Below are 16,468 nucleotides of genomic sequence, written 5' to 3'. Positions count from 1 at the left end.
CCAGTCCTGTTTCCATGCTATAAGACACATAGGAGTCAATAATTTGACTCGGGCAACTTAACTGGGCATCTGGACAGAGAAATCACCAAACTGTTCTGTATCCTGCCCACCCTTCCTCCCCCAGGACAAAATATCATGAGACAGAAAGGGCAGCTCACCATTATCACAGGAATGAGCAGGTGCAGCAGAGAATATATTTGTCTTGCCTTCCTCTCTATCTTACCATGGTTGACTTTTCCAAAAACTCCTTTTAATAACTTAACTATACAGACTAACAGATGTGTTTCTTTTCAGTGATACGGTCCTTGCCAGAAGGCCTTGCTGTCAGTACTGTGGATGTAACATGAGTGATCAACCATTATGTATGTCATTTCAAGTGTCAAGCATATGTGCACATTAACTTCACCACACAGAACCAACATGTTTATATGTGAAGGTTTGAGTCAGGTAACTAATCTAATCACTTATTAGGATGTGTGCTTGCAAAAGTCAACTTGCCTCATGACTCTGTCCATTGGGAACAAAATGTAGTTCATTTAGTTCAATGTTGCTCCTTGAATGTAGGTCATGTAGTTCAATGTAGTTTACTTTGGTTCACTGCTGTTAAGCAGAGGTCCATTATGGTTGTTATGATTATTGTTATTTTGATAGCATAATTGTCAGTATCATGACGTTTGGTCATCTTTTTTAAACCATGTATTTGCTGATGTCTTGTTTATGTTTAATTTTCTTCATGGTTTTCCTGGCAACAAGGTTACTTATTGTTATATTAAATGGGAGTAAACCTGTGTCAAAAGCCCTGTTGGGACGAGATTAGTTTTACATGGGGAGTAAGAAAACGTAATTATTAGCAGTGTTATAGTCCCGTTCGAATGCGCCATTTTTACGAAAAGGGCGCTCCCGTGTCAGTCAAGAGTCCGGCGCCTTTCACCTTCTGGAAAACGAGCCATAAAAAATAACCCCAGGTTATATTAATTACGGGCGAATCGTCATTTGTGTAAATATTCCTTCATATCCTTAGAAAAGTGGTTTTTCACGTTTTTCTCAAGTATGGAGTCGCTCGAGGAGGCATTTAGTTTGTCAGATATATCGGGTGTAGACAAGCTTTTTAAAAAATATTTTATTCAACATAGGAAATAATAGTGTTGGCAATATTTCATGTTTTAATTATTTATATTGTTATTTTTACAGTGCCTTTGATACTTTGACAAAAACAAAAAATGTAATTATCAGCCAACATGCAAAGCTGCTGTAAACATGAAATTCATAGTCAGTTACTATATGCAAATAAGAATACAATTCAAGGTCATCTTAAAGGTGCCGTAATTTCAGACGTTTACACCATTATACTACTATATTGTATCTTGGATATCAATTATCGTCAGATAATGAGAGCTATTAAAAGAGTGTAAAATTTGTCTCCTTTTTTGGTTATCCATGGTCTAAAGATCGTAAACAGTTCATGAAATTTGAGCAGATTTTGGCCCTGTTCAGCACTAGGTGCTATTGCTAATATATACAAAAAAAGACAACTTGTATGATGATGTTAATTAGTCATGCTTTTGTTTACTTCAGTGCTGTGCCATTTGCAACACTTATGCTACTTATGATAAATTGTTGATAACATGGATTTTTAGTGAGTGTAATGATGCTTATGTAGTTTCACTCCAGGACAGGAGTGTGCAAGGCTGGGAAGGTATCAACACAGTATACCCTCTACAAAAAACTAGACTACATGACTGGTCAAAGTGCAAGAGTCAGTTGATGACTTAGGCCATGTCAAAGATGAACCAAGGCAGGTAATTAAAAGACTGGCCAAAAATATACAGAACCTACAGGAGTCCTGTGCTCTAAAAACTACCATTGAGGAGTTGGAGAATGACTAACAAATGCATGGCAACAGTTTGGCTGTAGTCTCTAACATGCACATCTAAGGTGTTAGTAATGCCTGGGTGTTTCTAATAAAGTGGGTTTACATTTTTCATATGAAGACTATATCATGTAGCTATTTATACTTTTACTATTTTAGAATGCCACACTTACCACCTACACAGGCAAGAATTAATCACTATTTGTCATATTTTAGCTACTGTAGTGTTACTGTAACAATTTGTTGTAATAATTGTTAAAATTTACTAAATGAAAAGAGAGGCTTGCAGTTTCTGGACCATTATCAGTGACTGAGTGACTGATCCCTCTCACTACCATAAGAGGGAGCCATTGAAGTTGCATTTGAAAGAAAACTTTAAAGCTTAAGTTTTAGAATATTGGTTTCATGCACCTAATTTTTATCTATTAAAATGCCCTATGGTATTAACATGAATTATTAATGATGTATGAGGCATACAATTCAATGATAAGTGATTCAAAAATATACAAAAAGCAACTATTGTAGTATTTAATTCTACTTAAAATTATTATATACATTATGTCACTTTAAAATGGTTATAACTTGTCTGTATTTTATCCCATTGCTCCTTACAAAAACAGCCAAGACCAACTGGCTCTCAAAAGCCACTTAAATCATTAAGCCTGGCTTTCCTTAATCAGATTTCTTTGGAAAATACTTTTCAGTACAGGCAGCCTAGCGCCGTGTGTGTTTTTGTTTGTTTTCAGTAATTTGACTCTACACTGTAGTTTAAATCAGGCCCCATGTGATCTGGTTTTCAGACACTACCATTATGTGCTAACATCACGGGGTGCTCTCTGTATCCATGTTATTTGATTTGGAATAAACCCACAACAATTATTGTTTGGAAAAGCTGACTCTTCCGTTAAGCTCAATGTGAACAATTTTTTTTTCCCTTCATAGATATAGCTATTTAATTCAGTTTATTTAGTTGATTAATCCAGTTTTTTATTCCACCAATAAAGATTTATTCAAAAAATATTTTTATACCAACAGTTGTTCTGTAGCCTCAAATTTCAGCAGATGTGTGAATGCATATTAGCATTTGTACTAAAGGTTTAACACTTATGCTACAACTCTCTAAAAGACAGAACATTTTGTTTAAAATATTTGTCACATTGACAATATTTCTTTGAGACAGCGAGTTGCAGACAGTCCATGCCAGCATGCCAAAGGACTCTATCTCAAAGAGCTCAGCAGGCTCCTGTGAACCAAACAGTGAAAGGTCATGTTTGTAAATTACACTACATCCAAGTTACCAAGCTACAATTTGTTACTGCACAGTAATTACATTCTCAGAAGCATGTTGCAAAGTGCTTTAACTGAGGTCCTTAGAGTCTGGGAGAGTGTGTCTTCCCGTACGAGAGAGCTGCAAGCCCAACCTTACCTGACTGCAGCACAGGCTGGAACTGACCAGTCCAGCACATCTCCTCCTTCTTCTGTTGCACGATGCGCTGGATGGCATGAGGCAGGCCACGGGGGTTACGGGAGAACACCATGGCATAACCGTCCTCACAGGTCCTGTCCCCCTTCAACACACGGCAAGCATAGGTGATGGCGTAGTTGTCGTAGTCGGTGTCAATGATCCAGTAGTTGTCACCTGTATGAGTAAACCATGCTGTGATACGGAGCGCAGGCAATGCAGGGGTCTGATGCTGAACTGGACCGTCAGATGGATGGAGAGGCAAGTTGCGTACAGCAGGTTAATACAGCTGTGTTAGTGTAAATGCTGACTAACCTCCGCTGGACAGGTAGCTGGCCAGGCCCTGGTAGGTCATAAACATCTTGGCAGGGATAGAGGGGTCAAGCACTCTGTACTGAGCAGCCATGTCAGCACACACCACCCAGAATCTAGATATAAATAGAACAGTTTAACACTATATTGTTTTTGTCTAAACTTTCCAATTGAATCTTATATCAAATTTCACTGTAAGAACTCTGTCTCTCAAGTTATTTTTAAAAATATTTGAATATAGTTTTATTTCTTGTTAGCTTTTCCATTCTGAGGATAGCTATTTCTTTACTCACCCAAACAGAGTGACACGACCCTTAGCGTGAGCTGTCATGGTGCCATCATGATCAATGGTGTATTCAGTGGAAATGTTATCCTGGAGGAAGAGTCCCTCTGGAACCCTCTTCTCCAGACCATACCATTTTCCTGCATACTGTTAATGGTTACAGGCTCTTATTCACATTGACATAGTTAATCACCAGTATCAGTATCGCACAATTTCTTTCATTAATGTGCCATTTAGTTCCAGTGCTCTCCCAGTGGACTTACCTTTCTTGGGTCGAAGTCCTGCTTGACTGTAAAGCTGTCCACCACACAGGAAGAGGACGAGCAGTGCTCAATGCAGGGCAGAAAGACCACAAGCAGGGCAAACGTGTAGTGTTCCATTCTGTCCAGTAAGAGAAAGCAGAGGTGAACAAAGTACATCCAGAAATGCTGCTGCTTAGTCTTTAATTTACTCTTCTGCCCCTTTCCTCTGCTTATTTGAGAATTCATTTGAGAAATTCATTGATTCTTTAAAAAGCCGTCAGGCATCATAGATGTAAGGTAGAGTGAATTAAGAGCCGAATGCTTCTGAAGTTCAGATCAAAACTACCAGATTTTACCCGTTTGTTTTGATGTGATATGGAGGTAGAGGAATAAGACAAAAGCAAGCATGTAGGACTTCTGACTGTGGTTTTCAAGAGGCTATGATGTTTCCATGGAACAGGGGACTCTTTATACTGACTACACAGATGGGTTTATTCATTACATTCACTTCTTGTAGCTAAATAAGGTGCTTAGGTGGTTAATCTGGGGTTAATCCAGTGCTAGAATTACTTGGTGTAATCTGTCTGTAAAAACAATCAAAAATGTTATGTAATACAGGGAATTGCATTAGTTAATATTTAAATAAACAAACAAATAAATAAATAATACCCTTGTGACAATCGCAAATAACCTAGATCATATCCTTATTATAGTCACCAATCAGATAACCATCCACCAATGATCATCTCCTTCACTTACCCAATCACAACCACCCGATTATTAATTACCTTCATCTGTTTCACATTTCCTTGACATACTTAAGTCCCACAGGTGCCTCAATCCAGTACTTTGCATTCAAGTTTATGAGTCGTCTGTCAAGTCTGCTTATCATTTTGTTTTGTGTCTTTCACTTCTTAACAATACTTTGTGTTTTTGGATTATCCTTATTAAAATTTGTTCCTTTTTCAACACTCGTATCTTGCTCTGCATTTATCAAAATGTCACGACCGTGGGCGAAAAGATCTGGATCAGAATGTTCTGAGCGTATGTTCTGGTCATTAAATGTTATCCATTGCATGTATAAACTGCTGGGGCAGAGGGTTGATTATGTGGCTTGTTAGAGAAGACCCCAACTATTTTTAGCATGTGGTTCTTTTTGGAATCAAAGTTTCATCAAAAGAAACAAGAAAAAAATCAAAAGACCCATAGGCAAAGAATTTTTTTTTAAATAATAGACAAAAATGCTTAGATTTTTGTTCTAGTTCTATTTCACACCATCAATGGAAAAAATAACCCTTGTAACTATATTTTCAAACATATTGTAATTCGCTGTTCAGTAAAAGTAATGCAGCATGCCATAAGCTTGTAACAGTTTTGATCTTAGCTAGGCAGTTACAAAATGATGACAGCCTGGACATAGTACACCATCAGAGACACCAACTGACAGGAACAAGCAAGGTAAGAGCAAGCTGGTTGGAACAATTATCTTCTGAAAAAGGGCCAACGTTGTGGAAGAAATTATAAAACTTAAAAAAAAAAAAAAGTTCCACATATCGATATATTACACGTTTATATGTGAAGCCTTCCTTCAGTGTAATTTACTGTTACTAGCAACTTTATTGACGATTTTAACATTATTATAACTGACCCCCACCTATTTTTTATTTGAACAAATCCATTAGTTTTGGTGCGTTTGGCCTAGGTCTGAAATGCATGTTTTGGCCATATACCTTTTTTTTTTAGTTTGTTTACTTTAGCTCCAAGATTAACTGCTCTTGATTATCGTCTGTTCCACAAGACCTTGTCAAACCTGTAGAGGTGCGCCTAGCAGACATGAAAAGTTTGGTTCAGATCTGACCCACCTGCTCACAGTGTGCGCGCTACAGCCGCACCAGAAAGCCATTCAAATGGATGAGGCCCGAAGAATCTTCCTATATGTGTAGCTTACTGCAAAATATAATATTATCTTTCTAGTAACTAAAAAATATTTTGACACATTAGATTCTTGTAAGATCCTAACAATTCACTGGTTAGAAAATGAACAAGAACTAAAAAAACACCATTTGCTCATCACTGCTTGTTGCTAGTTGTTTGCCCAGGAGCATACATATTGTTTTTAGATTTTATTTTCTTATTGAAGTTTCTTCAGTTGGAACATATATACCTGTATTCTTTAATACATTGCCTGCCAAAAGATTCATGGCATCTTGTCTTTTTAAATTAAGTAATTGATTTCCACCATGAATGTATTTGCAAGTGCTTTAAGTGGATTTTACAGCACTCAGCTTCATCGGTTTTATAAAGAGTTCATTTTGCCTAAATAACGATTTGACAGTTTTCTTTTTCCAAACCCTGAAAAACCCTGACTGTCCATATGTCTCCTAAAATATATCACTTTTGTATATATTTAACCATTATTATTATTTCATTTATTGCAGGGGTTGTTATAATCACATTGAAATGATAGCAGTTGAACTAATAACATTATTCATACAAAGTCCATGTTTGTGCTTACAGACATCACTGGAATTATCTTGTAACTTGGCTTCATGGCTTATTGGTGTCTTCAGGCCAAACAGGATCGTTTTACTACTGCACCACTTTGCATTGCTCAGCCAAGTCATGCGAAATGTCAGACTGTCCAAAATGCAGGGCGATGGTACTTCATTGACATCACCACTTGTATTTGTATGTAGACCTCAAAGATTTTTCTAGCCACTACTTTTAGGAGTCAGGGCCTGTGCTGAACCTCTCAGGTTGCTGCTTCTTCTGCAGTTGTGTAATCTCACTGTGATCTCATTTTGGCCGACAATCTGTGCATTAGCCTGAAGGTTGGAGGCTTTGTCAGTAAGGTCCCACTGGCTCAGGCGTGGTACCCATGATCCTTGTGTCAAAGGCAGTGCATACTTATGCCAGGGTGTTTAATGATAAGGCTTCCAATGGCATATGCAAAGGGTATATATGTGTTTGCTCTCAACATTTTCCTTTGTTTCCAGATCACATTATTCAACTTGTGGGATAATACTATTTTTTAAAATAATTAAAACCATCCTGGGTTCATTACATATGCACTTCAGTGCTACTGTCTATTTGCATATGAACCTGTAAAGGATTTACATTTTTTAACCATTGTCTCTTCACTATACCTTTGCTATATTTATCCATGTAAACACAAATGATATGGTGAAGTAATTATATGCATGAACCCAGTGATTTGATACTACTTACCACTCATTTCAACAGATCACACTGCATATTGTGTGCAGAACTGCAAATCTGGCCAAAGATACTGCTTTAGACTGATCCGACTTTTCTCTTGGAAGATGGTGATGCTTACACAACTACCCCAAATTATGGCACCAGCATAAATATGTGATATCAGTGTGCACTTATTTCCCATACACAAGTCCCTAACTTTAGCTTCCTCTTATGGTCCTACTCTTAACCCCAGACCTCATCAGACTTTCCGTTCCCATCCTAGCCATGCACAGAGCAGGAGCAGAGCTGAGCACTTTGGAGCTACTGCTGGTGGAACACATTGCCCCAGGAGGATACACAGAACTGGGCCTGGCAACTCGACTACACTAAATAAAGGGCTTACAGGCCTTTTCTGTAGAGGGGTGGTTTGAGTGTTTGTTTATATTGGGCTAATAATATAGTTTCACTGAACAACATGCTTACTGTTGTTGAAAACAATTTGTTCCCAGGAAGATTTATATATCTTCCTTGCGTTGTTAAACATAATAGACACATTTTACTTTGAACATGGAGTCCTAGGTCCAGCCATGATTAGCCTCCACAGCAATATGTAGAAATGGTCTTAATGTGGACTGGAAGGTGGGGTTTCTGTCTAACTCTGTTGATAATACTTCAATGCTGGGATTTACACCTTGCAGGCTAAAAAGGTCAGCTATATGCAAATGCAGCTCATGTAAAAATTACAAGGAAGCACCTAAAGTCCCTATGTGTTCTTCTCTAAGGGTTCTAGAAAAAAATGTTTAAGAGTAAGTAATGTCTGCTTAACACTTTTTGCAGTAACCTGCTTTGTTATAATTAAAATGATAGTGTTCTCAAAAACATTCCCTCTTCTCCTCCAGAGGAAAGGCTTATGTCCACTTAGTGATGCTTTGAATACCAGTGCTGTTTGTTAATTATCTTCATTAAAGATCAACAATATTTAATCACCCTTTGGATCTCTTTTTGCACCCCCTGTGTTCAAGGTGTAAAGCAAGAAATGTTTGAGAGACGATGCTATATGCATTTCTACCTCAATTTTAGCCCAATGTAAAATTAAAACAAACTGACAATCCAACTGATGTTTGGCATGTGTTTCATTTTGAGAGGCATCCTGACAGCATTACTTCTAATCCCATGCCACAACTGGCCTTTAGCTCTCACAGAACTGAAATACCGTTGCTGTGGCTAAATTGAACCAGCCTCTTCTGGCTATTCATGGTCAATGGGACATTGCAAACTGTGTTCTACTGCTCTCTTCTGGCCATTTAAAGGATTGCACATTTTTGATTCCCACAGTAATGGCTTTTCAGGAACAATGTCTATTTATTTTCACTGCCTAAATTAAGGTAAAAAGTTGTGTTTTCTGTTTAATTGTATTGATTATCCACACATATTTTGATGTGTTGGAATAGTCCTATTTGCATCATGCATTCTCTCATTATCAGTGACTGATGCTTAGTCTACTTACAGATGAATCTGGTTAAAGATCCTTAGTGGTGTACTTGATCAGGTGAATTTCAGGTCAGGTGAAATGATTTTCACTGTATGCAATGAAGATGTTAATTATGAAATGCACAACCACGATACAGCTGGACATAATTCAACATATCTAACCATTATAAACTCAGTCACACCTCTTGTAATGCCTTGTCCTCACCATAACTCACTATGTGTTGGTACCAGGCTATTAACGTGGTAATAATCTGCCTGACCTTTTGCTTTACATGGGACTTAATATAAATGTTCTTCAGTTCTGAATTTAAGAATTATTAAGATATATTTTTGACAGTGAGACAGTGAGCATGAATTGGAGCAATTATTTGTGTATGACTTCTTTTAATCTTCACGAGGGCTCTTTACTGTAGAGAAGCAGAGAGTGAGGAGAGGCAGAGATTGAGAAAAGGAGCAGAGGAGCAGGGCACCGAGATAATCAGCTAGTGGCCTGGCTAAATAGGGCTTAGAAACGAGGAGTGTGTTTTTGATAAGAACATAAAGAGATTGTGTCGTAAAGGCCTGGGAGAGGAGGCAAGGGGAAGAACCAATTGCACATCTTCACTTCCACTAAGTATGGGGCACCTTTTAAGTGAAAAGGTCTTCTAATGATTCTTCCCTGCATAGAAAAAGGAGCAAAGAAAGCCAAGTTACTACTCTGTGGCTGTGGACCCCAGTGTCGCTACTTATCACATGACCAGTTTTGCATCAGAAGATCCTGGTTTGCCTTCAACACTAATAAGAAAACACCTTGCTGATGACAGTTGGATTGGACTCAGATCAGCCCTGCTACTGCAGGCGTCTCTCTACATGACTCCGAATATCCCCCCCTTTTTTAACAGTTTCGGGATTATGTGCTGCAAAAATAGTTGTATCTTTTAGGCAACAATAAACCTGTTCCGTTTGAATCCATTGAGGTGATTACGAGCCACGTTTTGGGACCAGGCCAGAAGATACAAAACCCAAAATGAGTATCAAAAGTGAAGATGTGGAGAAGTTCTTGAATGCAAACCCACAGTTTGTGAAGAGCTACTTTAGCAAAAAACTCAAACCTGGAGCAGTGGCCTCTGTGATGGGAATCCAAGAGTCTGCAGTGGATTTAGATTCCTTTGAGCAAGTCTCTCAGGTAGAGGAAGGAGAGATATTCTATGATTTAATCAAAGACATGCAGGATAATGTCAACATGGAGAAGGTGATCTTTAAGATCCTGAAGAGAATCAGTGCCCTTATCCATGCCGACCGTTGTAGCCTTTTCATGTACCGGCAGAGGAATGGCATTGCTGAGCTGGCCACTCGACTGTTCAATGTTAACGCCACATCAAAGCTGGAAGACTGCATAGTCTCCCCAGACTCTGAGATTGTCTTTCCTCTCGATATTGGCATAGTTGGGCATGTAGCCCACACCAAAAAACACATCAATGTCAAGGATGTTAATGAGGTAGGAAATATATCAAAACTTTTAAAGAAAAGCTGCTTTACATCTTTTTCTATGGTAAAACAGAAGCTATGTGATATCTTAATCCTTACATATGTTTCAGTAATAGTGTGGAAAGTCCTATGATCTTAATTTATGCCAGTACATTATAATAGATGCATATGTTAGGTTAGCTAAATCTGCTTGACATAATCCTTTTATTTCAATATCTAATGACGCTTTCTAAATGAGGATTATTGCACCTGTGGTATGTTTTTTGCATCAGCTAGAATGTCCAACAGATCAGCCCCATTTAGATATTTTGAGTAGTTTGCACACACACACACACACACACACACACACACACACACACACACACACACACACACACACAAACAGGTTTGTGATTTGGCTTGAGCCAAATAAAAGTAATTATATAACAAAGCATGACCAAAGGTACAAAGAACAACAACTATTATTATTGTTATAAATTGTAATTATTAAACAATAAATCATGTTTATTTTATTTATTTAGTTATTGCAGTTAGGCACCAGTAAACACAATGAACATGTCTTAATACATCACAGTTTTTTATGTCTTTGAAGGTCATTAAATCTTAATAAATTCATGGGATTTCTGAACTAAGTACAAAAACCAGTAAAATAACAACCAATCTATGTGTTTATGCTTCAGAAGAATCCATTTCCAAACAGATATTGAGGCCTTACTGTTTTATAACAGAATTCTAGTACCAGATATTTACCAGATCTGCATATACAGTATATGTGAATTATAGAGTTTTTGGTAGAATTTTATTAATCATTCCAGGATAGCCACTTCTGCACATTTGTTGATGAACTGACAGAGTACACCACACACAACATTTTGGCTACACCTATAATGAATGGCAAGGAAGTGGTGGCAGTCATCATGGGAGTAAATAAAACTACTGGAACCAATTTCACAGACGAAGATGAGGATGTGAGTAATTTAACCATCTCCCCTCCACTCCCCACCCCATGCACTTCACCCTCTGGGATTTGATTTAAATTTTGAAAATACATAGAATGTAATATTATTTTCAAGCTATTCATTTTCTGCACAGCTTTTTTTAAAGTATCTCAAAGTTGGCACACTGAATTTGAAGATTTACCACCTGAGCTACCTGCACAGCTGTGAGACACGCAAAGGCCAGGTGAGTGGGTGCTGTGTGGGTGTGGTAGCATTTGTAATGCCCAAAAGGAATGATTCTCATCCTGTGGTCTTTTCTGGGAGCAGCTGCTCTTGTGGTCTGCTAACAAAGTGTTTGAAGAACTCACGGACATTGAGCGTCAGTTTCACAAAGCTTTGTACACAGTTCGAGCATACCTCAACTGTGATCGCTACTCTGTCGGCTTGCTTGACATGACCAAGGAGAAGGTGCGTCCAGATGCAGACACTGCACAATGAATTAGTACAGCTTTTCAAATGGCTAAAATATCCTTTCCCCCAAACCCCAGAAAAATATGTGAAATGCTTACTGTACAGTTGTTAACGTGAGACTCCTGTCTGAACACTCTTTCTCTCTCTCCTCCTCTTCAACAGGAGTTCTTTGACATCTGGCCTGTTCTGATGGAAGAGCAGGCACCATACTCAGGCCCTCGCACTCCAGATGGGAGGGTAGGTGTGTCAGCAGCTCACAAAGCCTAACAATGCACTCTTCAGCCAGGCCTAGTGGATAACGTGAAGGCTCATTAATTTGTGTTCACACAGGAAATCATCTTCTACAAAGTTATTGATTACATTTTGCATGGGAAGGAGGACATCAAAGTCATTCCGTAAGTTTTGATCTTCTGTTGCCATTATGTAAAGTGCAAGATCAAAACTTATTTACAGTAATTCATCATTGAAATATGCCCTATTTAGGTTTGAGTGCAGTAACTTAAACTTCTTATATCATTCACCTGAGAAACATTGATTTTTCCAGAAATCCTCCTGCAGACCACTGGGCTCTGGCCAGCGGTCTACCCACTTATGTAGCAGAAAGTGGATTTGTAAGTGTCATTCTTTTGTTTTTTTGCCATTTACTTACATTTCTTACAGTATGCTCATTAGGCCTGAAAACAATATATGTTTGTGATTTTCTGATTGCGTTTAAGATTTGCAATATCATGAACGCAGCAGCAGACGAAATGTTCAGCTTTCAGGTAGAAACTCATGAACTCGTGGTCAAAAAAAAAAAATTTATTTTTTATTTAGTATTCAAAATAGTAAAATCTAGTATATGCAGAGTAATAGATAATAAGGTGTTAACTCATACACAAGCATGGACTTGTCTCCGTGTGTTGTAGTCTGAGCCTCTGGATGACAGTGGTTGGACCATTAAAAATGTGCTGTGCCTACCAATTGTCAACAAGAAAGAAGAAACTGTGGGAGTAGCAACTTTCTACAACAGGAAAGATGGCAAACCATTTGATGAACAGGATGAAAATTTAATGGAGGTAGGTTCCTTGGTGAACCATCGCATAGTTATCTGAACCCATTGGTTCCAGTGCTCTTGGAGTATTTGTTAATGAGTGTTACTATGCATATCCATGAGGCCTTGTCTTGTTTACCTTCTTGTTTTTAAAGGCTTTGACCCAGTTTCTGGGCTGGTCAGTACTCAACCCGGACACTTATGATAAGATGAATAAGCTGGAGAACAGGAAAGACATTGCCCAGGACATGGTTTTGTACCATGTAAAGTGTCGAGATGATGAGATTCAGAATATCCTTGTAAATTAACATCTTTGTATCTCTTTCTTATTTCCCATCTTCTTCTATAATTATTTAAGGCAGAAAATAAACCATGAAGTCACTTTATGTTTGGTATTCTAGAAAACCAGGGAGCATTATGGAAAAGAACCAAGAGACTGTGAAGAGGATGAACTTTTGCAGATCCTGGTATATCTAACTTATATACATGTTAATGTGGCAGTGCACATAAAGCATGGTAAAAGAATGGAAAGTGATGACCTCAGCCTCCCATATACATACTTTTAACTTAAGCAAAGTAACAAATAACTCTTTTCTTTCTCCTCCTATATCTTTTCATGTAGAAAAAAGAACTTCCAGGGCCCAGAAAATTTGAGATCTATGAGTTCCGATTTTCAGATTTTGACTGCACTGAACTGGACTTGGTGAGGTGTGGGATCCAAATGTACTATGAAGTTGGAGTTGTCAAGAAATTCCAGGTCCCTCAGGAGGTGAGTGTTTGGGATTTCTGATGAAACTAGAGAATGCTTTAACTAGAGAAACTAGAGAAAAAAATGATCAAGAACTTAAGATGATGTAGCACTTTAATTCTGTCCACTTCAGGTTCTAGTACGATTCATGTACTCAGTCAGCAAAGGTTACAGACGCATCACTTATCACAACTGGCGTCATGGCTTTAATGTTGGACAAACCATGTTCACGCTACTAACGGTATCATCCTCTTACCTTATTCCCACAATGTACTGCAACAAAAGTTAGATTCTCAAATAATGCTTCTGTTGCCTTTAGTCTTAATTTGAGAGAAGATGCAATAGAAGCAATAATTCTTGTTCACGGTTTGTGGAGTCAGACAGGACAGCTGAAGCGCTACTATACAGACTTGGAGGTCATGGCCATGATCACAGCTGGCTTCCTGCATGATATTGATCACAGAGGCACCAATAACCTCTACCAAGTAAAGTGAGTAAATCATTGTCACTACCACTGTAGAACATGACTTACAACTGAATATATGCCTATCACTGTGCGGCAAGCACCCAATCGGAGGACCACGGCCACTCCCACGCGTAAACACACATTCCCTTCCCCAATCCCAATCACCCACTTATTGATATATTGCACATACCTTGCCCCTTGTTCACCGTTCTGTTTAAGCCACAGGAACTCTCCTCCAGTGTTGCACATTCTCTACTTTTGCATGCCTATGCCTAAAGCGATCCCTGCCTGCTGCTTGCTCACTGTGCCTTTTTTGTTTTTTTGCCTTTTGCTGCTCATATGGAGTTCAGTAGAGACACTCCTGAGCTCACACCTTGCTTAATGCTTGCCACCACAGTACCATTAGTAATATGCTACCCAAAACAGTCAGTAATATTTCTTAAACAGGTGTAATGCATGTTACCTGTGACATAAATGTAAAAGTAAATGTAATGCCTTTGCAGTATAATTTGTAGTAATATTCAGTTTCATATTTCATATTTATCTTTCATACTTTTATTTGGGATCAGATCTCAAAATCCACTAGCAAAGCTGCATGGCTCATCCATTCTGGAGAGACATCATCTAGAATTTGGCAAGTTTTTACTTGGAGATGAGGTAAAAATTTGCATCATAAATTAAAAAAATAAAATAAAATAATAATATTGAACTGCTAAAAAGAATAATTTCATCCACTATGCAAAATTACTCATTTTGACATCTCTATCCCCAGTCTTTAAATATTTTTCAAAACCTCAACAGAAGACAGACTGAGCATGTTTTCCATTTAATTGATATTGCCATTATCGCAACTGACCTTGCCTTGTACTTCAAGTGAGTCCTCCGTAATAGATCAGTACTGTTATTTCACCATGTAGGCTACAGTTTCTCTCTTTGTATCTATAGTGTATTTGCATATATAATCAGATGCCGAATAGAATCAATAACCAAAGTCCATGTTAAAGTTCCCAGCTCCAGTGTATATGTAAATGATGCATTTAAATCATGAGGCCTTGAAAACGTCAGCCATCTTTCTATTCTTAATAGGAAAAGGACAATGTTCCAGAAAATTGTGGATCTGTCAGAGACATATGAGGATGAGAAAAAATGGGTTGACTTCATGTCTTTGGAAACAACAAGGAAAGAGATTGTAATGTGAGAAAAAAATATTTATTGTTGCGATTGGAGCTTTGTTAACACTATATAAGCAGTGATATTTAACTTAGTATCATATTTTACTGATTACATAAAGCACAATATCTTTTTATTTGCTTGCATGTTTATTTCCATCTGTTCTTGCTTCCACTGATTAAATAGGGCCATGATGATGACAGCTTGCGATCTGTCAGCCATCACCAAACCATGGGAGGTTCAAAGCAAGGTGAGCCCTAACAGTAGTTCATGTCTGATTTAATAGTGTAATCTAACAAAGTGGTTAGAATTCCTTTGCATGACCACACTTCTCTTCAGGTGGCTTTGTCTGTAGCAGCTGAATTTTGGGAACAGGGTGACTTAGAAAGGACTGTTCTTCAACAGCAACCAATTGTGGGTATTTCTAAGTTTGGCTATGTATATCTTTGTTTGGTCAATGTTAAGTTGAAGAAATTTCTCACTTATCCATATTTTTATTTCCAGCCCATGATGGATAGAAACAAAGCAGCAGAACTGCCCAAGCTTCAATGTGGTTTCATAGACTTTGTCTGCACTTTTGTCTACAAGGTGCCACATAGGACTATTTTAAAATGATAAACTGCATGAACAGCAAAAATATCAGGGCTTAAAGGCCAGTGCAGTGTTGAATTATATGAACTTACTATGTGCAGGAGTTCTCTCGCTTCCACCCAGCCACCCAGCCCATGTATGATGGCATCCAGAACAACCGAAGGGAGTGGAAAGCCTTGCAGGAGGCCTATGAGGCGAAGCTGAAGGAAGCCGAAGAAGCAGCCAAGGCAAACCAGGAGGCGGCAGCTGCGAAAAAAGGTTTGAGTTAGAAATGGTTTCTCACATATGCTATCGGCATCTCTTGTTCACTCTGGTTCCCCTCAGAATAGGTGCTTAAAGAGAAAATAGGGCATATACCCAATATATCGTCCCTTGATACACTCGCGCCTTGTCCATGAAGTAGGCTGGCGGTGTTCTTGTAACCTGTTCTGTTCTTTTTCTACAGCTATTGCCAATGCCAATGGAGGTTCAGCAGGCTCCAAGACCTGCTCAGTCTGCTAGAACAGATGGTCTGTTAGGGAGGACAAGGTATGATACAGGCTCTGAAAGCACCGGCACAGGGGAAGAGCAGTCTCATCCCAGAACACAGTCACAGTACTACATGCTTTCAGTAAAATACTAGACCAACTGACACCAAATTGTTAGAGACTGAATCTGTCAGGTTTAGGTTTGCCTCCCAATTGTATCAGAAATTTCTATGAACATTGTATATATTTGGGGTTATAA

General features: G+C 38.4%; 2 protein-coding genes across 4 annotated transcripts; one reads left to right on the top strand and one right to left on the bottom strand.

Annotated features, from left to right (window-relative positions):
* Positions 1–2,525: 2,525 nt before the first annotated feature.
* On the bottom strand, positions 2,526–15,910 carry rbp4l (retinol binding protein 4, like). 2 transcript variants are annotated; one of them, XM_035527280.1, is made up of 7 exons: positions 15,835–15,910; positions 11,833–12,022; positions 4,191–4,308; positions 3,938–4,074; positions 3,648–3,760; positions 3,297–3,509; positions 2,526–3,113 (listed from the first exon to the last, which is right to left on the bottom strand). In XM_035527280.1, exons 2-7 carry the CDS (start codon positions 11,940–11,942, stop codon positions 3,103–3,105), a joined length of 702 nt encoding a protein of 233 aa, XP_035383173.1. In that variant the 5' UTR covers positions 11,943–12,022; positions 15,835–15,910; the 3' UTR covers positions 2,526–3,102. The 2 variants fall into 2 exon arrangements, with proteins under 2 accessions (XP_035383173.1, XP_026884299.2); XM_027028498.2 differs by lacking the exons at positions 11,833–12,022; positions 15,835–15,910 and adding an exon at positions 4,526–4,588.
* pde6b (phosphodiesterase 6B, cGMP-specific, rod, beta) lies at positions 9,865–16,243 on the top strand. 2 transcript variants are annotated; one of them, XM_027028491.2, is made up of 22 exons: positions 9,865–10,335; positions 11,141–11,293; positions 11,418–11,507; positions 11,591–11,731; positions 11,897–11,971; positions 12,065–12,129; positions 12,279–12,345; positions 12,451–12,498; positions 12,643–12,792; positions 12,923–13,066; positions 13,169–13,234; positions 13,390–13,536; positions 13,649–13,756; positions 13,896–14,005; positions 14,551–14,638; positions 14,754–14,854; positions 15,068–15,175; positions 15,338–15,401; positions 15,491–15,565; positions 15,656–15,739; positions 15,844–16,000; positions 16,188–16,243. In XM_027028491.2, the coding sequence occupies exons 1-22, from the start codon at positions 9,865–9,867 to the stop codon at positions 16,241–16,243; spliced, it is 2,568 nt and encodes an 855-aa protein (XP_026884292.2). The 2 variants fall into 2 exon arrangements, with proteins under 2 accessions (XP_026884292.2, XP_026884291.2); XM_027028490.2 differs by having other exon boundaries at positions 15,844–16,006.
* The last annotated feature ends 225 nt before the right edge of the window (positions 16,244–16,468 follow it).

Source organism: Electrophorus electricus, chromosome 6, assembly GCF_013358815.1.
Source record: "Electrophorus electricus isolate fEleEle1 chromosome 6, fEleEle1.pri, whole genome shotgun sequence".
NCBI classification, from domain to species: domain Eukaryota; kingdom Metazoa; phylum Chordata; class Actinopteri; order Gymnotiformes; family Gymnotidae; genus Electrophorus; species Electrophorus electricus.
This window is presented reverse-complemented; position numbering and strand designations above follow the sequence as displayed.

Bases quoted from the DNA above. Each gene is read 5' to 3' on its own strand.
- rbp4l (XM_035527280.1), bottom strand. From the start codon at position 11,942: ATGGTGCCTGCTCTTCCATCAGAACAGGCCAGATGTCAAAGAACTCCT. The intron at 4,309-11,832 runs GTAAGCATTTCA...CTTACTGGACAG, and splicing joins CTCACGTTAACAACTGTACA to AATGGAACACTACACGTTTG. The intron at 3,761-3,937 runs GTGAGTAAAGAA...ATTTATATCTAG, and splicing joins GGTCGTGTCACTCTGTTTGG to ATTCTGGGTGGTGTGTGCTG.
- pde6b (XM_027028490.2), top strand. From the start codon at position 9,865: ATGAGTATCAAAAGTGAAGATGTGGAGAAGTTCTTGAATGCAAACCCA. The intron at 11,972-12,064 runs GTAGGTGTGTCA...GTGTTCACACAG, and splicing joins CTCGCACTCCAGATGGGAGG to GAAATCATCTTCTACAAAGT. The intron at 15,176-15,337 runs GTGAGAAAAAAA...CTGATTAAATAG, and splicing joins ACAAGGAAAGAGATTGTAAT to GGCCATGATGATGACAGCTT.